General features: G+C 35.3%; 1 protein-coding gene and 1 long non-coding RNA gene across 3 annotated transcripts in view; both read left to right on the forward strand.

The window, feature by feature from the left end:
- The window catches only part of ntrk3b (neurotrophic tyrosine kinase, receptor, type 3b), a 139,891-nt gene that overhangs the window by 49,258 nt on the left and 69,070 nt on the right, over positions 1-21,563 (forward strand). For both annotated transcript variants that reach the window (XM_089129893.1, XM_039658949.2), the window contains exons 4-7: positions 5,340-5,408; positions 15,178-15,332; positions 17,373-17,515; positions 17,603-17,744. In XM_089129893.1, the coding sequence (XP_088986019.1) occupies positions 5,340-5,408; positions 15,178-15,332; positions 17,373-17,515; positions 17,603-17,744 (509 nt within the window). The remainder of the gene's footprint in view (positions 1-5,339; positions 5,409-15,177; positions 15,333-17,372; positions 17,516-17,602; positions 17,745-21,563) is intronic.
- Positions 6,895-8,718, forward strand: LOC148998487 (uncharacterized). Its single transcript, XR_016168226.1, has 5 exons — positions 6,895-7,410; positions 7,511-7,572; positions 7,658-7,734; positions 7,837-7,955; positions 8,070-8,718. It is a non-coding gene; the product is annotated as an uncharacterized LOC148998487 (long non-coding RNA).

The following is a 21,563-nucleotide window of genomic DNA, read 5'->3' on the forward strand; positions in this document are numbered from 1 at the left end:
GGAATGTCAATTCTAAGTTTAGTGAATACTAAAGAAAAAAACTGTACACTTGTAACCACAAATCCACAAAGTTGTGTTTTTGAACTTTATCCAGGCATCAATAGAGGGTTCATAGCAGAGGAAGTTCATATGAATATCTGTCCTGGTTGAAGATCAGCTGGGCTGCAGCATTCTCTGTGCTGCAGACATTTTATTGCTTACACTGGGCTGTCGGCCAACACTGAGTTGCAGTAATGAAGATGAGACCAGACTAAGGACTGTACTGTTGTAAATCTCGTGTCCAACATACAGGAATAGAGATCTAGTGTTTTGAATTCACAGATTTGCCATTATCTTAAAGGGGTCACATGATGAACAATATCATTTTCCTTGATCCTTTGAAAAAAAATTGTTTGATGATGTACTATGAGTACTTTACTACTCAGAACTCAAAAACACTTATTATGAGTGTAATCAGAGCCATAGAGAGAAAGAGTTGCGACACTCCTATAGACCACCATAGGAACTTAGGAATGCTGGTAAATTAATTAAATTACTGTATTTTTTTTTAACTTTTACACACATTAGCCGACCACTCATGAAACTAGTCAGTAGTTATATTTTATGTAGCCAGTTTTAGTAAATATTTATTGGAAGATAATAGGTTAATTGCAGCTATAGCTTACGCGACCAACACTTCACTAACGTTAGCTAACTTACGGTAACCTGATGTATATAATATATAATATTTTTAATCATATTTTATATATGTATATATATATACTTATATTTATACACTTATCCACTGCGATAGCTACAAATATTAAAAAATTTAAAATAAATTTAGGCCACATTTTACTGGTAACATATGGCAAATGACACTTGGCATTGTCAGGACCCACAAATATTCCCCCATTGTGTTATTGTGCTGCATTTATTTTACTATATAAAATATAATACATATTGTCACCATTGCATTTTTGTATTGCGATATATTGTTACACGGTCTTTTTTGAACTTCATATCTTTCTGATATCCAACAGGTTCGTCAATGCATGACTGTTCGCAGTTATATTTAAATGATTTGTTGTCCAGACATTATGCTTGACTGGTCATGGTGGGTTAAAAGGAGAAATCAGTAGAGATGTTGTTATTCCTAAACAACGAAAAGTCTGTGTGTAGCACCTGTTGCTCTGCATATCCTTCTATAAAATCCCATTGTTAGAAACGAGCAGCTGAAGTTTATTTTTAACAAAGTGTTTGATCGTTTCAGTCTGAGTTTATCCATTTATGCAGTAGATTTCAGCTTGGATTGTTTTGCAATTCTGTCACAATGGCTTCGCAAAGAGGCTTTGAAAGATGAGACAGTTAAAAACTATTTTGGATCCAACAGCTAAAAGTAAAGTTTTTCTTGAAGACACAGCAAAAACAAACAAACAAACAAACAAACAAAAAAACACACACATACTCTGGAGGCCTCACAGCGCCACAGAGATTCTAGCTTCTGTTAGAATACGAAAAAAAAAACTTCAGTAAGCTTCACCTTTAAGTAACACCCACAAAGATGTGCAATTACATAGATTGACTTATGCAACACATTTTAATAAGACTCCATCAGAAGCTCTTTCGGCAGGAACTGAATGGTTGAATTGCCATGAGTTTAAAATGAAAAACAGACTAATACTCAAAAGCTTCAGAACGAGTGTAAGTGTGTGTTTTTGAGTGTGTGTTGTGGGTGGTGACGCTTTAAAGTGCACAGCAGCAACAAAACCCCTCCCCCTGCATCAGAGAGCTTGTTGCTATGGTGACGGGCTTTGGCAGCCAGCAAAGCTTGTTATAAAACTCATAAGAGTTTCAGTGACCCTAAGAATACGCCAGTCGTCTAGTCAAAATAGCTTATTAGAAATTAGTTTATAGACATGCATCCATCACTCCGGCCATCTAACAGAGCAGATCTCTTTGGAGGAAAAGCTATGTGGTTATTAGGATGTTATTTACTGTTCCAAGTCAAAAAGACTCCACACACAAGATGATATATTTTGTTGTCTCTTTCAATGTAAGTCTAAGCGATTTTTTCCTGTTTATGCAAGCTGCGTAATTTTAGGTATCCGCAGCATACCGCATGATCCTTCAGATTTCATTGTAACGCATGTCCTAAACAGACGAGATGCGATAAGTTTCCAGCGATAAGAAACTTGTCTGTCCACATCAGACGTGACATGACTAAGAGATTACAAAATCAATCAAAAATCACAGCCAATCAGAACAGCGTGTGGGCGGAGTCTATCTCTGCAAGCACTGCATTCCCAATGAAATGGATTTTACAATCAAATTCAAGTATTATACCATTTTAATACTTATAAAAGTAAAATATATAAAAATGTATAAAAATACACACAAAGTGACTGAAACAATCATAGAATACATTTGTTTTTTCACTGTTTGTTTCATTTCAGTTATTTTCAAGATTTTCACACGATGATATTTAAACTCACACATTTTTTTTAACAATAAATAAAGCACATAATCAGTAGCTGAGATTATCATGCATTGTGTTGTAGCTGGAACATTGCAGAAATAGAAACTGTTCCTAAAATATAATCGTCACATATTGCTGTTGCTGCTTTTTAGGATAAAGACATACATTTAACACGTTGTGGTGTCAGTCACGTTTGGTTAGGACAATGTTATGTAGTATTTTGTTGCTCAAAACATTTCATATTAATATATCAGTGTTGAAAACCGTTGTGCTGCTCAGTTTTTTTAATGGAAACATTTTAGTTTTTTTGGTGAATAGAAAGTTAAAAAGAACAGCATTTATTTAGAACAGACATCTTTTGTCTTTACTCTTATGAATCCTTGTTGAATTAAAGTATTTATTTAAATTAAAAAAATCTCATTGGCTAAACATTTGCACTATAGTTTGCATTTTTTTGCTGTCATTTATTGCTGCTTATTTTAAATGAAAGTATAAATCATTTAGCCAGATGTTTTGTAAAGATTTGTAAAGAAAATATGATATTTTCTAATAATGACATGTTTACCAATAACAAACTTTTCTAAGTTTTCTCTACTTAGGAAAAGATATGGGCTATAATTTCCTTTAATGTATCAATGTATTCATTGTATGATATATTTGAGTCAGGCTGAAACAGATCTACCCAAATGTTTCAGACCATGGACCGTTCATAACCATATTTTGCTGAGAATCTTAAAAATATACATAAAAAAATGACATTACCAATTTTAGTCAAAAATGGATGCTTAACATGATTTAAGTGAATTACAGACCTTCAAATACCAGTTCTGTGATGTCTGTTCCATTTTTTTCTTCCATATCATGGATGTCCATCTTTTTTTATAACCAGTAGATTTATTTTAATACCCCATACCGCATATCATGCCTTCAGCTTTCTTGGTTAAAAGCCATTTACAAGTCCCAGACCACCTCTTTGTATTGAATTTGTTGGCTTTTAAAACCTGCAGTCTTTCATTGCGTCTACTGAATTTGTAGACGGCGAACTGCTCAAGTTCTCTTTATTGATTTGGCTGAGCGGCCCCTGCAGCTGCTCCTTTTCTCTCAGCTCCTCTTGGCAGTGACGGAGGCTCTCTCTGATTTCCTGTTGCATAAAGTCCTTCTCTCTCGCGTTAACTCTTTCCTTAATGTCGTGTTTGACAGAGCGTGTTCACTGAATTAGTATTTGTGCAACACGTTCAGTAACTATTAAGGTTTGCAGGCTTTTTATTTCGAGTATTTTGCTAGTATTTGACAATATTGTAACCGTGTTTGTCAGTATTTTACTGTATTTCTAAAAAAAATATTGTTAAATTTACTTTATTAAAATGAGCTGAAGCAACACAATTGGTGAGCTTGCTGGTAAGATTGTTTTTGAAAGAAGTCTCTCATGCTCAGCAAGGCAAACATTTATTAGCTCAAAATATGTAATTATTCTGGTTACCGTTGTGCTGAAGAGTAGAGTTTGTGCTTAAGTGGTTACATGTATGATTCATTACTCAATGAGCAATAGCTGTGCTAATGATAACACTTCTTGTTGTATTTGAATGCAAACGTGCAATGTGATTTATAGAAACTATAAATAAAACATATATAACAAGGGATACTCCACTTTTTGTTGGAAATAGGCTCATTTTACAACTCCCCAGAGTTAAACAGTTGAGTTTTTACCGTTTTCGAATCCATTTTTTTTTATATTTTGAAGAATATCACTAACCAGACAGTTTCTGGTCTCATTGACTTCCATAGTATTTTTTTTTTTTCCTACTATGGAAGTCAATGAGACCAGAAACTCTCTGGTTACTGAAATTCTTCTAACAGTGTTGTAGTCGAGACCACCTCACTCGAGTCCGAGTCGACACCGAGACCAGAGAGAGTCGAGTCCGAGTCAAGACCGAGTCCATAGAGAGTCGAGTCCGAGACCAGAGACGGTCGAGTCCGAGTCGAGACCGAGACCAGTGAGGGTTGATTACCTAAATTTACTTTTATTTACTTAGAGAAATCCTTTTTTTTACTGAATTTACTTAGTTTAAAAATATGATCAGTTTAGGGTAAAAAGGCCACATAGTAGGTGGTGTTAAAAGTAATTTTATTACAATTTGTCATGTGCAGTTGCGCACTAGAAAATCACCAATCACTGGGCGTGTCAATCAATTTAAAGAAATATTTTATTAACATACATTAATAATCATGAAAAATATTTTTAATTGAACTCGAGTGGACTGGGGAATAATTCCGAGTCCTAAAAAAAAAAAAATGTTCGAGTACGAGTCAATTCCGAGTCCAAATGGACACGAGTCCATGACAAGACCAAGACCATTAAAATATGGTCTCGAGACCGAGTCCGAGTCTCGAGTACTACAACACTGTCTTCTAAATATCAGAAAATCGGCTGAATACATTAGAAAACGGTAAAACCCAAATGTTTAACCCTGAGGGAGTTGTAAAATGAGCCTATTTCCAAAAAAAGTGGAGTATCCCCTTTAATGAAACACTAGTAAGTTCAACATCAAACGTGTCTAAAGTAAATCAACTCATTTCCTCTAACCACTTGCCTTAAATGTAAGTAAAATCAAAACGCTATTTATTTTATTCTATTTTTATTCATATTTCAAGGTCAATGTGAAATCAAACTGACATGCTTCTAGCCTTAATATATTGACTGAATTTGATTCACGTTTCTTTCTGATCCTTTTCTCAATAAACATCCAGTTTCACTCAGAAATGCCCCATTTTGGAAGTAAAATGGGTTGTAACCCTATTTCATGTGGATTTGTATTGATTCATGTGTTCACAGCTTATTGGTAAATCACTATCCCTCTTTCTTTTTATTTCCCCCCCACAGAAACCTGTCCAGGAACCCTCTGACGACACTCTCTTGGCAGCTTTTTCAGCACCTTCAGCTGCTTGAATTGTAAGTTCATCCTGCATTGGTTGACAGTATTTCACCAATGTGAGATAAATAAACACACCAAGCAATAACTCCTCAATCTATGATAGATCTCAAAGCTCTCTCTGCATAGATTTCTGTGATAAGCAGCACTCGCCTGCCAAATTGGATGCTGAAATGCAGGCTTGATGCTCAATTGCATTGCTGTGTTCTTTAGAGATGTTTTCAGCTCGTTACTGTTGATTAATTTGTTTGTGGACCCGAATAGACTTGTGTCTCTGTCAAAGCAAAACTTCTCCAGTGATGAAGCAGAAATGCTGTTTATGTCTGCGAATCGTGCTGGTTAATTAAGACATGGCATTGAAATGTATTGGTCTTGTCTGCTGAGAGCCTGACCTCATTTTCTTGTTTGTCATGAATATTTGAGCAATCTACATGTACATAAAGTGATGAGTTTGTTTATTGATCGTGAGCGACGACGTGGTGCCGTCGTGTTGTGTTTAAAATGAAAAAACAATTCAATTATTTTTCATTTGACACGTCCTGTCCTCGTTCTTTGTTGTGGCTGATCACAACTCGCCGAGCCACTGACACATGTCCTGCTTAATTTTTTATTACGCACATTTTCGGCCTTTCATTTCAGAATGTGTTAGGGGATTTCAACTGTGTGGAGTGCTGTCTTTTCCTGTCCTCGCTGATGTGGATATTGTGGATGATGCATATAAACAACGCATGTCATTCGTCCAAATCTGTCCTCTGGAAAATTAGAAATTAAATGTTCACTGTCATGGTGAATTATGCAATATTTTCCAGGTGGGGTGCTTTAGAGATCATTTCAGCACAGTTCAGTGCTGAAATGTAAGATTAAATTCAGTGCTAAAATATGTGTTCAACTGCATCTAAACATGCCATTATGAGTCAGTATCAAAAGATTAACTTCATACTGTTTTGTGTAATTTGATTTTGGGTAAATTATAGGAATAATCTACGGAACTGCATGTTTTCGCCTATCTTACAAGTTTGATTTTTGTTTTTCCCTGCAATTCATATAAAAAGGAAAATCAGAATTGTAATATAAAAAGTCTGAAGTACCTTATTTTGTTATTCCGAATTTCCAAGAAAAAAGTCAAAATTGTGACGTTAAAAAAAAATTCAATGTTGCCAGATGTAAACTCGAAATTATCAGTTCATAGCTTGCAGTTGTGAGAAAATTGTGAGATAAAAAGATGCAATTACCTTAAAAAAAAGAAATTATAATATTAAGACCTGGAAAATATGTGAAAATATTAATGGAAATTTCGAGAGTGAATGTAAATCTTTGTACTTATTCCGGTCCGCTCTATTGTTATCGTTTTAATGAGTGAAATCTCTGGTATTATTAAGAATCTTTATAATAATGAATGACTGTAAAGTGAGTATTCATAAAGGACATCACTGTTGTAGTGTACAAATTATCTGACACAAGCATCTCCAAAACAATGACCGTATAATGACAGCACACTGCGTCAAAAAGTGTGTATACGGGAGAATTCGGACAATGAAAACGCCCGCGAAATGTGCTGTTTGTCAGGGATCTTTGGAACTTTGTTATGCGTACCTGTAAATGCCTGTAAAGGCCCGAAAACAGGAACTTGTCTGACCACATGCTGTTAGTTGATGGCTTGGCTTTTTAAATGCTAATTTGTTTTGGGACTGGCTCAAGTTTGCCCCTATTCCCCTGCCCCCCTCATTAGTATTCAGGAAAGGTGATAGGCTTTACATTGTGTCAATCTTCAACAAGTGTTACGGAGAGCAGAGTGGAGATGTTACTCCTTTACATAGGGACAATATGGCTCTTAAATCTCTGAGTCCAAACGAAAACAGACTGGTGTATATGGCAAATGAAAGTTTGAAGAGGATATTTGAAAACCTGGAGATGATGGACATGAGGTTGGATAAGATGGAGGCTGACATCAATGAGCTCAAAGAGGCAAAAGAGGAGCCTGCTTCAAAGAAATGAAAGAGAGCTGGGAATAATTCTGTTGCGGTAAGTTATTTTCTGACCATCACAGTGTCTGCTTAACTTTGGGTGCTTTATTTATAAATCTATTCGAATTGAGCCCTCATACTATGTTGGATTTTTACAGGAAGCTGTATGGAGATTGCACAATGGGGAAAACAACATACACAAATATGACGCACAGACAAGGTATATCTTTAAAACTATGTTTTCATAACAGTCTTTTCTTCTAAATTATATTTTTAATCAACCTTCTTTAATTACTGCTTTACAGTCTATCCTCCCCCCACAACCTCGAGGTCATAATCTTTTTAATGGCTGTACCGGACATAGATCCTGCTGTTGTTAAAGGTAAGTCACAAGAGAATGTACCAAGGCTACAACTTTTTAACTGTATAGATTAGTTAGTTACAAATAAACATATTCTCCCCCTCTCTATCTCCATCTCTCTAGCATCCTGCAAGACATATTTTGAAACTGTTAGAAGGGGTTACAGGATGGCCCAAGATGATAACAAAGACAAGATGGAGGACAGCTGGATAATTATGCTCATGAGACAAAGAAAAAGAAGAGTAAGTATAAATACATATAAATCTGAGTAAAAGCCTCAGCCTGGGAGAGGCTCCCATCCCAACCCATTTGATATTTTCAGTGGTTTAATTACTTTTTTCCCTCCCATTTTGCAGCTACTGAGCTGCAGGACTGGGGTTCCCCAGACAGAGGAAGATGCAGCTATCTGGAAGACTGCAACAGTTGACCACATGTCTGAAGAGTAGGATGCCATATTGGATGGAAAGTCGGTGTGGGTTGTTCGGGTTATTATATTGTTTTACATATATTATACACAGGCCTTATATATTATATGGGGTTATTTATTGTATGACTAATAGTAAAATGTATTCTGTGCTAATGTTTTTTTTTTATTTATAGAGTTTTGACTGTGTGTATATTAATATATATGTCATGTGCCCAGTGTCATTTACAAATAATAAAAATAACAAACTCAACTTTGTCTATCTGATTGTCTTGACATTATAACCATGAACACCAATGACAATGAATATTAATAATGAGTAATAATAAACCCAAATGAGGCCATAAACTGGACCAATAGTGTGGGGGTTTAGAGGAGGGACAAAGCATTGAGCACCCAATCCTATGTAAGATCTCTGACCAATTGAAGGAGGCCACTGCCTTGTGTCCCAAAGGTGTGAAATGCTAATGTTCCCTTGCATTGACCCCGACCTGGGGATTATTCACCATGGTAACTGATGGCCCTAGTGGCTCCCTGCTGTGCCCCAAACTTGGTACATATCCAGGAGTTTTCGGGATTGTGTGACGGGACAGCAAACTCCTGTATACACACGTTTATTTGTGGAGTACACAGGAGTACTCAGGAGTTTTACATGCCCGATTACAGCTCTTTTCACGCAGTGGCAAAAATTAAAAGTTCGCCATGTTAAAGGGTTAGTTACAAGACAATAATTCCAGACATTAAAAGGGATAATTCACCCCAAAATTATACTGATTCTGTCATCATTTACAGACCTTCATATTGTTCCTGAAGAAATAAATATATATCTTGGTTTACAATGGAAATCAATGGGCTCCAATGTTGTTTAGACCCCAACGTTCTTCAACGCATCTTCTTTTGTGTTCCGCAGCAGAAAGTCTGCAGGTTTGGAACGACATGAGGGTGAGTAAAAGATGACAGAACTTTTATTTTTGGGTCAGCTATCCTTTTAAAACTCTGGGATTATTAAAACAAAATGTATGTCCATTTGAAATGATGTTTTTGAGTTTTCTTGCTGCTCTGTATTATCTCAAAGAGTGACATTCACCACTGGCATGATGTGTCATCAAAATGATTGATCATACGGTTAAACTACACTTAAAATGAAAATGAAATACTGCATTGCAATAAATCCGACAAAGTCATTGTCTTCGAGCCAAGGACACTTAGAACACAAACATTTGCAGACATACTTCATTAGCATAAGTTCTTGGTATCTCCTCTATCAGGGTAAGTACTTCCTTTTTTACAAAGGAAGTGACATCAAGATGGGCTGCCAGTTACTAATTATAGCTCACTATTTTTTAGACTTTAATTTTAACAGTATGACTCAGGGTGAAATGACAGTTCCTTTTATTAAAAAGTATACTGTATGGCACAAAATATGTATTTATTTTGCTGAAGGGGTGTTTTTTCCGCTTACAAGAACCGTCGTTTAAGCAAAACATTCATTATTGCCAATTAGATTCAAAAAAGTAAAATGCAGACATTTTCCCATAGATTTTCACTAATGTAGAAGCAGATCCAGTAAGTGTATATATATATATATATATATATATATATATATATATAGGGCTGTGCAAAAGTTAATTGCGATTAATCGCATCCAAAATAAAAGTCTGTGTTTACATAATATATTTGTGTGTGCTGTATATAATTATTTTGTATATATAAATACACACACATGCATGTATATATTTAAGAAAATGTGTTATTCATATATAAAATATTTATATTTATATAATATAGATTATGTATTTATAAATATATACAGAATTTAAGCGCAAATAATTCTTAAATATATACATGCATGCATAGGTATTTATATATACAAAATAATTATATACAGCACACACAAATATATTATGTAAACACAGACTTTTATTTTGGATGCGATTAATCGCAATTAACTTTTGCACAGCCCTAATATATATATATATATATATATATATATATATATATATATATATATGTACTGTATATATATATATATATATATATATATATATATATAACTCCGCGAGTATATGAGTCAATCGGTAGTGGCCGGTAAAGTTTTTATAAGTCCTAAAGTATTAGATCACTTTCAAATAAAAATTTCCTGATAATTTACTCACCCCCATGTCATTCAAGATGTCCATGTCTTTCTTTCTTTCTTTCTTCAGTCAAAAAGAAATTAAGGTTTTTGAGGAAAACATTCCAGGATTTTTCTCCATATAATGGCAACCAACAGTTGGAAGGTCCACATGTCAGTCTCAATGCAGCTTCAATGGCTTAGCAAAACGATCGGTCATTTTATTAAAAAAAAAAAAAAAAAAAAATTATACTTTTTAACCAAAAATGCCCATCTTGTACCGTCTCTGAGATGTGCCACGCATTACGTCATCACATTGTACCAAGTATGTTGAATGACACGTATTTATATGTATTTGTCAGTTTATTGCTTAAAATGGTCCTTATGTGTGCATATCCTGGATGTTTAACGATGTCACGCGTGACCTTTCCAACTTGATGACAGTGCGTAGCGCATATCAGAGATATAAGACAGGCATTTGTGGTTAAAAAAATATAATAAATATAATATAAATATAATATTTATTTAATAAATATTATTAAATTAAATAAATATTATTAAATAAAATAAATATAATATGTATTTTATTTTAGCAAATGATTGATCATTTTACTAGATAAGACCCTTATTTCTCGACTGGGAGCGTGTTGAGCCATTGAAGCTGCACTGAGACTGACAAGTGGACCTTCAAACCGCATGGTTTCCATTGAAGTCTATCATTTTGGAGAAAAATCCTGGAACGTTTTCCTCAAAAATGTTAATTTCTTTTTGACTGAAGAAAGAAAGACATGAACATCTTGAATGACATGGGGTGAGTAAATTATCAGGAAATTTTTTTTTAAAGTGAACTAATTACCATGTTGTGAGAACATGGACGTGAATAAACATGAACAACACTCGGGACAGTGCTGCATAGTCACGGAAGTTTAAGCCTTGGCCATTTAAATATTAAAGTACAAGAAGACAGCGTGCAAATACAAAACTGAGCTCTCTTTCAGGTCTTGTGCTTAAACTGACAAATTCACAAAAGATTGTCATAAATGGCAGTCTTAGTAAACATAGCCAGTTAAGTGAATGTAAAATGCGTGTGTATCCGTGCATAAAGGCCATTGCACACTGAGCACGAAATATTCGTATGCGTATTTTCGTGTTCGTCAGCTTAAAAATTCGTCACGCATAGAAACCTTGCACACCGAGTCCGTTGCGTATTTCTTAAACCTTTGCGGGAAAAAACGCAAAAATACCAAATGGATTCGTCAAGCAGTGAGGATGATTTTTGCCCTCTCTCTTATTGAAAAGGGAAGAAAGAGAAAATATTACGTCCATCCAATCCTGAAATTGCGCCGAGAGGAAGGAGAGTTCCTTATCAAGGAGTTGCGAATTTATCCTGAGCGATTCAAAATTTACCTTAGAATTTCAGTGGGACAGTTCGATGCTTTGCTAGCGATTCTGGAGCCACATATTAAAAACAAGACCACCAATTTCCGTGAACCAATCAATTCTGAACGGAGACTGGCAGTGTGTCTGGTATGGACCAGGTATGGACACACACACACCCCCGCGCGCGGCCCGGTGGAAGCGCTGGGCAGACAGAACAGCTAGGCTGTTATTGTGTATATTGTGCCCAAATAATACATTAGTTATCGAATAGGCTGCTCAATCACACCTTATTCGATCCTAAATTTCAATCTGATTGAAAGGGGAGGTTTATTAATTTCATAATCCAATATAGAGAAGAGAACATAAACACTTGATCGAATTGAAAACCGAAACTGAAAGCACGGCGCATATGTGCAATGATTTGAGGACGAGCTCCCCCCGGCCCTGAATTGTCAAAAGACCTCTCAAAATTCTGGCTGTGGATGCGAAAAACGCAGAAAATCAAACCCGATCCGATTAATTTTATGACAGACGAAAGTTTCGGAGGCGGTGTGCAAGCGTGACTGACATAACGTGAGGTAGAATTTTTTTTTTAACGTGCGAAAATTTCGGATGCGAATTTCGGACTCGGTGTGCAATGGCCTTTAGTCTTAAAGTGACAGCAGCCAAATAATCTTGCTGCTGTCTTTGTTTTAAATGGTAATTAAACAACAAAAGACAAAGAAAAATCACTTAATGCTTTTGAATAACTTTTGTATATTCAATAAAGATTAAATTAAGTTTATTTATAGTTGAGTTTATGCTATCCAGTGTAATTTTACAATTGATTAGTTTAATCAATGTCTCTGAAAACTTCTGTTACTTTGTCTTTAACGATGTTTTTAATGTGTATTGGTTAAATTGGAATAGGGAATTGTGATATTTCACTGGTATCGACAAATGTAGTTTTTTATAACTGCCTGTTTTTGCTAAATCAGTTTCATGGTTTTTAAAAATTAAAGTCTATATGGCAACAAGTCAGTTTTAGGCCTGAATATGGGAATACGATAGATCGATAGATCGATAGATAGATTCAAACTACTTTATATAAAAATGCTTTAAAATGAAATGGATGTTGCATCTCTGCAATGGAAGAAAAGGCTAAGAAAAGAACAACTGGATAAATTGCATTTATGTTCACTGAATATACTTTGTTACCAAACAAATTTGAACTTCACAGAACAAATGGCATGTATTATGGAGAATAATGGAGTAGATTGGGATCAGTTATGTTGCTGTGGTGCTGTAATAATGGTGTAATCTTCAGAGCTTGATGAGATTCACAGGCATTATTGATTTCCAGACTCAGTGAATCCATCCTAACAGTCATTGTAATGTAATATCAGCCCATAGGTTAGGAAAAATTATTTAGACTTTATCCTTTAATACTGGTTCTCAATTGGTGGGTCACAAGTATGATCTGATGACATGCTGGGGAAATACATTTGAATGTTCATTTTTAAATACATTTTTTTTGGAAGTACGTTTTAGACCCGCTGCTTCGAAACATCTGTGTTTTGTTTTATTCTTCAAATGGAAATGATCCCATTAGATTCAGAGGAATTTCTTTGCATCTTACAATTTTATTCCTAAATAGCTTTCAGGTGCACACACGCAACTAAACCTCATCAGTGTGCATAATCATGTTATAGGCTGTCAATCACCGTTGATGATAGTCAGCCCCCCACCCCACCCCCCGTTGGCCGCCGCTGGTTTATTCCTGGCAGCGTAAATGATGCCTAAGTTTAAGCTCAAAGAACATATAATTATGTCGTTTTCTTTTTTGTTGTTGTTAGGCTCAACTCCTTAGTTTACTTCATGAAGAAACAGTTTCATATTTCTCTCAGAATTACATTCTTTACATCACTTCTAACTGTCAGCTCAATCCATGTCGTACAGATGCAGTTCTTCCTGTATGTGGATGACCTGACTCCTGAAGGTTTGCAGAAAGGGATTTGCAAAATAATGAAGGGCTCTGAAAACATACAGTACTGTATTTCCCAACCCGAGTATACAGATTAATAGACTATGGTTTCACGCTGAGATCAAAGCCTGTGGGTAATGATATACAGTTCATCACGTTGTGAGCGCCTCATTTTTCTTTCCATTCAGCTACTGCGGCTGTGTTTTTCAAGAAGTGAAAAGTTGTATTGTTCCAGTAATCAATGTCCGCTCAGCTTTGTCAGAAATCAGGCATACCCATTTGTCAGCATAATGTGCAAATCCTGGAAGATTGAATTATTTTTAGAAAAGAAATTCTACTATATATTTAGTAAATATTTAATAAATATAAAAACATGCTATGTCTTGTCAATGATTATATTTATGCACATCAAATAATCATGCACTCAGGACTGGAAAAAAGATTGCGTTATTTTAAATAATATAGTCTTCAAGGAGTAGTTCACTTTAAAAAAAAAAAAAACTTTTGCAGATAATTTACTGACCCCCATGTCATTCAAGATGTCCATGTCTTTCTTTCTTCAGTCGAAAAGAAATTAAGGTTTTTGATGAAAACATTCCAGGATTTTTCTCCATATAATGGACTTCAATGGGAACCAAACGGTTCAAGGTCCAAAAGACAGTTTCGGTGCAAATTGTTCAAAGGGCTTTATACGACACCAGACGATGAATAAGAGTCTTATCTAGCGAAACGATCGCTCATTTAAAAAATAAATAAAAATTTTTAAGTTTTATAAGCACAAATGCTCACCTTTATGACTCTCCTGTTCAAACTCGTTCATCAAAATGAACAAATCTTTTTTCGAGTCATGACACTAAGGGTCCTAGATAAGACCCTCATTCATCGTCTGGTGTCGTTTGAAGCTGCTCTGAAACTGTCTTTTGCACCTTGAACCGTTTGGTTCCCATTGAAGTCCATTATATAGAGAAAATCCTGGATTGTTTTCATCAAAAACATAACTTCTACTGCTTCATATTTTTGTGGGAATCTGAATTGGAATATACTAAAAAAACAAACCAAACAACTGGAAGCTATTAAAACCTGCCTTCAGAGAAAGCCTTTTTTAATGTTTACTTAAATTTTACTTCATTTTCTGATCTCATGTTTCAGTAACAGTCTAAAATGTCGCAGCTGGGAATGGGAATTATGATATTTTTTCAGTTGCCAGTTTTAAACCTTTGAAATGTAAATATCCATGCTTTGAATGTGGTTTGTTATGCATCATGTATGTGACTTGTAAAAAGATGCAGCTGACAAAACGGTTGAGTGCAACGCATGTCATGCAAGGCTAAATAAATAGTCAATTAGCAGAGTCAGACTACAAAACAGTCCTTCTGGAGCAGCCCATGGTTTTGTATGTTACTCAAGGGAATGATGGGGATTGCTTATGGATCTCCCCAAGTGGGAAACCAACCTATTAGCAATCAGCCTGGGTCACTATTTCACACCACCCTGGAGATAGTGTCACAAAACTGTTTGATGATTTTGCATGCCTAGCTCTGAGTTTGGATTGTGTAACTACCGTTAGCTGTGTTGTTGACGCAGGAGGCTGGAGGGAATCGTCTTTGACTGCGGCTGTGAGATTCGATGGATTCAGCTCTGGCAGCTGCGAGGTGAGGCTGGCCTGCACACCCAGCAACTCTACTGCAAGAACGGCGCATCTAAGATTCGCCTGAGATCAATGAGCATTGCCCGCTGTGGTAAGACATCTTTCTTCATAAATAATACAACTGTAGGCCTAGCATGCTCTATGTATTGTTATATAAGATTATATTACTTGTATGATGCAATGCTTATCTAACATTATGATGCAGTATTGGAAAGAAAGTAGTAGTGGGGTAAGATTTTCGAACAATGTCCTTGTGTAATCTGCAGAGTTTTGTCATTCAAACATATTTGGATACACTGTAAAAAAATATTGATGGTTTAACTTAAAGTAAGTAATGGTTGCCTTAAAATTTTAAGTTCATTGAACTGGAAAAAGTGAGTTAATACAATGAAGGAGATTAATTGAATCATCAGAAACTCACAATTATATGTTATCTGAACTAAATAAATTATTGAAGTTGATTTGACAAAAGAAAAAATGTGATTACTACACTGTAAAAAAATATTGTTGGTTTAACTTAAAAAAGTAAGTAACCTGGGTTGCCTTGAAATTTTAAGTTCATTGAACTGGAAAAAGTGAGTTAATACAATGAAGGAGATTAATTTAATCATCAGAAACTCAAAATAATAAGTTATCTCAACTAAATAAATTATTATAAAGTTGATTTGACAAAAGAAAATATGTTGTGATAACAAATCTTGAAAATATTTTTTACAGTGTACACATCAAAACATCATATACAAATGAGACATGCATATTTTTGCTAAAACAGTACCCTTAAGTACAACCTTGATACACTTAATACAAAATGACCAATGTGTAACTGTAGGCTTTTTACCTTAGTAACATTGTACCAAGTCGGTAACAATAGCTGCCTAATACATGAGTGTAATTACAATCTGTAAGTACTAGTGCTGTCAAACGACTAAAATATTTAATCGCGATTAATCGCATTAATGTCAAAGTTAACTCACGATTAATCGCACATTTTAATTTGTTCTAAACGTCTCTTGATTTATTTTTGTCCGATTTTTCTAAATTTAATGCTCTTATCAACACGGAAAATTGGATTGGCTTGCTTTGTACAATTTTTTTTTTATTATTTAAACAACGTTGGCATACACTGTGTTCAATTTCATACTAACATTCTCACTTGGAGCAAATAATCTGTCACACAATGTAACACTGTCCATCAATAAAAGGGTGAAAGAAAAACTGACAAGGTCCTAATATTGACGAGGGGGCGGAGAAGTCGCATCAGCTGTGTGTGTGTGTGGCCATCAACTAGTGGTATTTCAGACCGGACGTGCTGTGATGATGATAGCTCAGTTCACAACGACAAAACACACAGATCACTTTGGTCTTGTCGATGGAATTTGGCAACTTTTAAAAGTAAAATTTCCATTCAGAATCTTACTGGCATTCATTTCGGCGTCTCGCGCTCGCCATCCACTCAAAACGTAACGTTAACCAACTATTTGGCCGGCTCGCAAGCCCAAACCAGTGTGTGCGCAGTGCTTGTTGTTTTGTTTCCGGTCTAGCTAGATCCGCTAGAAGCAACAAAACATCCTCGCGTGGCGCAAGCCATTAAAATGAATGGGTTTCGGAGCGCAACGGCGCGTCCTGTTGCATAAGCATGTGAAAAAAAAAAAGTACAAAGTTTGCTCGGACAAAAAGACCGTTAATTGCGCGATAAAAAAATTTACGCCGTTAAAATGGGTTTGCGTTAACGCCGTTAATAACGCGTTTAACTGACAGCCCTAGTAAGTACAGGCTGTTCCATAACTTAGTTGCATGTTAATTACGTTTTGCTATATGTTAGTCTACTACTAAGTAATTAATCAAGTAGTTACACTGTATCACAGACACAAAAATAAAATAAAGTGTAACCAATAATAGTATATCAAAGAAAATGGCATTTTCTTACAAATAAATGACTATGCTAAGCTAACTATAGCTTACACTAACTGTTATGCTTCGGAATTAACAAAATGTTTACACAATATATGCCATGTTAACTTGCTAATTATTGACTGGTGGTAAAACATGGTAAAAAAAAGTTTGTTGTTGCCGATTTGAGCCATTCTTTTAAGAAAGCAATTAACGTACTTAAGTCCTTGCTCTGATCTAGACCTGCCAGATATCAGCGTTGCTCACAGTAACCTCACTGTGTTGGAGGGCGATAACGTGATGCTCAGCTGTAACGGCTCTGGTTCTCCATTACCTGAGGTGGACTGGACTGTGAACGGCCTTCACTCCATCAACACGCACCAGGTGAGCGCCATTCATCCCTCACCAAATAAACTCTCCAACCTTATTTTCAATCTAACCATAGCGTAATGTTTCTTGTCTGCCCTCTAGTCGAATGTCTACTGGCCCAACATTCACTCCATCAACCTGACGCTGGTCAACGTGAGCAGAGACGACAACGGATTTGTTCTGACCTGCATCTCTGAGAATGTGGTTGGGATGACCAATGTGTCCCTTCAGCTGGCTGTACTATGTACGTATATTTCACTTCTGTTACAGCGTTTTCGTGTCTAATACTCAATGGTGTTTGCTAATACTGAAATGTCAAATTATGCAGCTTGTTGAGGCAAGATATGCTGGTACTTTCAGGATTCACAAAAACATTCATACAAATGCAATTATTCTTAACTGCTATCTCCTTATTTTCTTTAAGGATTAGTTCACTTTTGAAAAAACTTTTGCTGATAATTTACTCACCCCCATGTCATCCAAGATGTCCATGTCTTTCTTTCCTCAGTCGAAAAGAAATTAAGGTTTTTGATGAAAACATTCCAGGATTTTTCTCCATATAATGGACTTACATGGGAACCAGTTGGTCGGAGGTCCAACCGACAGTTAATAACAGTTTCAGATGCAGCTTCAAATGTCTTTAAACGACACCCGACGATGAATAAGGGTCTTATCATGCGAAACGATCGGTTATTTCAAAGCTTATTCTAAAAATGTAACTTTTCTAAGGACAAATGCTAGCCTAGCTCTATTCTGTGAGGCGCGTTTGTAACGTCACGTAATTACGTTCAAAAGGTCACGGGCGACGTAGCCGGAAGTACAGAATCAAAATCGTCCGACATCGTTGTTTTACCTTTTAATTCCTTTTTTGTAAACGGCGTTTGAGTTAGTTTGCACGTTCAACCTATGCGTTCAACTTGTAAACACTCTGACTCTGTACTTCTGGCTACGTCGCCCGTGACCTTTTGAACGTAATTACGTATTACGTGACGTTACAAACGCGCCTCACAGAATGGAGCAATGCTAGCATTTGTCCTTAGAAAAGTTACATTTTTGGAATAAGCTTTGAAATAACCGATCGTTTGGCATGATAAGACCCTTATTCATCGTCTGGTGTCGTTTAAAGACATTTGAAGCTGCATCTGAAACTGTTATTAACTGTCGTTTGGACATCCGACCAACTGGTTCCCATGTAAGTCCATTATATGGAGAAAAATCCTGGAATGTTTTCATCAAAAACCTTAATTTCTTTTCGACTGAGGAAAGAAAGACATGGACATCTTGGATGACATGGGGGTGAGTAAATTATCAGCAAAAGTTTTTTCAAAAGTGAACTAATCCTTTAAGGATAAAGTTGAGAATATTTTGTATCCCCCTCAAAAAACATTTGAGAATGATTTCATATTTTTTCTTTAGATCTATAGTTCTAAAGACCAAACTTGAAAATAATTTGAATTGCTGAACAAGGATGTTCTTAAAAATCATTGTGAATTACTCATTTAAGTAAGTTTAACTAATTAGATATTACAGTGTAGCAAAATATACTGTATTACGTATTACATTAGTGTCCACGAGTACAGTGGCACCAATCATCGATTATGTGAACAGGGATCGGTCATGATTATGACTTTCATGAATCCAGCCCCAGACTTTCACCTGGCAGATGATAAAACATGTCACACACACACACACAAACAAAACGACAACAACAACAGATTTAGAGACCAGAAATTATCCACCCTAAATTCTCTAGCCATTCGGAGCACCTTGGCAACTACATTGCAATGCCCTGCCAACCACCCATTGCACACTATCAACGAGTTTTGTACAGGACAGCGTCACTCGGATTTCCTTTAGAGAATGTGAGGATCTAGTTCTATCAGCATGGTTTCATATCTGGTTTTTTTGTTGAGGTAAAGCGAAACATCAAGGGAAAATAAAATTAATTTCTCTTTTAAAATCTGCTGCAGAATTGATCACTTTCAGGTTTAATAAAGCATGCTGAAGCTTTTCATATAACCACTGCTTTCAGTGTACTTCATTTAATCTGCGTCCTGTAATTGTTGAAGGTGTGCTAAAAATTAATTTTACTTAATTTTATGTAAGTCGAAATATCATTATTGTTTTCTACAGCAATCTACAGCAAATTGCCAAAAATGTATGTATTTTTTGCCTAGTTAAAGGAGTAGTTCACTCTAAAAAAGTTTTTGCTGATAATTTACTCACCCCCATGTCATCCAAGATGTCCACGTCTTTCTTTCTTCAGTCGAAAAGAAATTAAGGTTTTTGATGAAAACATTCCAGGTTTTTTCTCCATATAATGGACTTCAATGGACACTTATTATTGCCTTATTCTTTGTGACCTTATTCCACATCCCTTAACCCTAGCAGCTAAACTTAACAACTATCTTACTCACTAATAATAGCAGCAATAAGGAGTTTATTGGTAAAAGTCATAGATAATAGTTATAGTTCATAGTGAGAATCGGACACTAATCTAAAGTGTGACCAAGCAAACAAGTATTTGGAATTATACAGTTTAGTTTCAGAGTTTTAGTGTACTAAAAGGGTAGAATGTGTAGAAAACGGGGCTTTTATTTGAATAACTTAAATATAGGGTGTGAATTCTTATTTAGAAATCATGCTGAAAATGCATTTATTGAAATTGTTGCAAACTTTAACGCAAATAACACCATACTCTACTCTGGAAAAAAAAAAGAACTGTATGGACACGTTTAAAATAGAACAAGGTCTAAATGAACTGATACATCAATTAACACCTATGAACCTGTAAGACTTTGTGTTAATTTAATCAGAGGGTGTGCACGTATTTAGGGATTGCGTTAGGTTGTGATGCATAAAAATAGACATCTTTCCTTGCACTGTGTTAAACTGGGTTAAACAGGTATAAGATGAAATTCAACCAGAGGAAAAAATGTATCTGCAGTATCTTTGCAACTTTTCCTGGTTTTAATAGGAATGGAGGATTTTTGCCGTTGATGTTTTAGGACTCGGATATGATCTGACACTCAGACGTCATTATGTTCATTAAACAGCGCATGATTTTAAGACATCGAGTTGATGAAAAGCATTACATTTTATCACTCTGCTGACTCATCACTTTGACGTTAAATTGAGGTGACAGCAACAAGATGCAAGGCTTTGAGTGGAAAAATTGTCAAGTTTGGTATTAATAACCAAGTACAGGGTCTTGTCTTTCTTAAGGAAGTGAAAGGAATGTTTGCTGATGGCTTATAATCTCTTTATATAGCTAATTATATTATATTTAGATTTTTATCCTGTTCATTTTTTTTGTCCCATTAGATTTTTTATTAAGTATGTCCCATTAAGTAGTAATTATGTGTATATATATATATATATGAAGAGTTCAGATGCAAAAGCCTCTAAATGCCATTTGAAATTTTCTTGTTTAATGATGATTTTTATCAAACTTGTATATTTAAGTTCAGTAATTTTACTTAAATGGCAAAAATCATCATTAAACAAGAAAATTTCAAATGGCATTTAGAGGCTTTTGCATCTGAGCTCTTCATATATATATTTGCCATTTTTCTTTTGACACATTTATTTCTTTTGATATTGGACACCATGTTTATATACACACATTACAACATTTCTATATTTATATATATATATATATATATATATATATATATAGAAATGTTGTATTTGTTAACATTAGTAAATGTACATGGCCGATTGTCATCGCAGAATAAACCCTGACAGAGTGATCAGGATTACGACGCAAACCAGAGGGCTGAAACATCGATTTTGAAATATTTGAGTCAAATTTTTTTTTTGGTCTTTAAATGCAAAACTTCCATGGAGAGAGCAGTTGCTAAGTTCAAACTAGGCGGACTTGTAAAGGATAGGGTACAGTCATACCACTTTTGCCACATAAATAATTATGGGAATGAGAGATATTGAGAAACAAGGAACAACATTATATTTATTAACAAACAAACAAATATGAATAAATACTGTAACAGATGCAATGCTCGTTGTTAGTTCATGTTAGTTTACCAGTGTTGGGAAAGTACAC

The sequence above is a fragment of the Pimephales promelas genome, chromosome 1, assembly GCF_988280905.1.
Source record: "Pimephales promelas chromosome 1, fPimPro1.hap1.1, whole genome shotgun sequence".
Classification (NCBI taxonomy): Eukaryota; Metazoa; Chordata; class Actinopteri; order Cypriniformes; family Leuciscidae; genus Pimephales; species Pimephales promelas.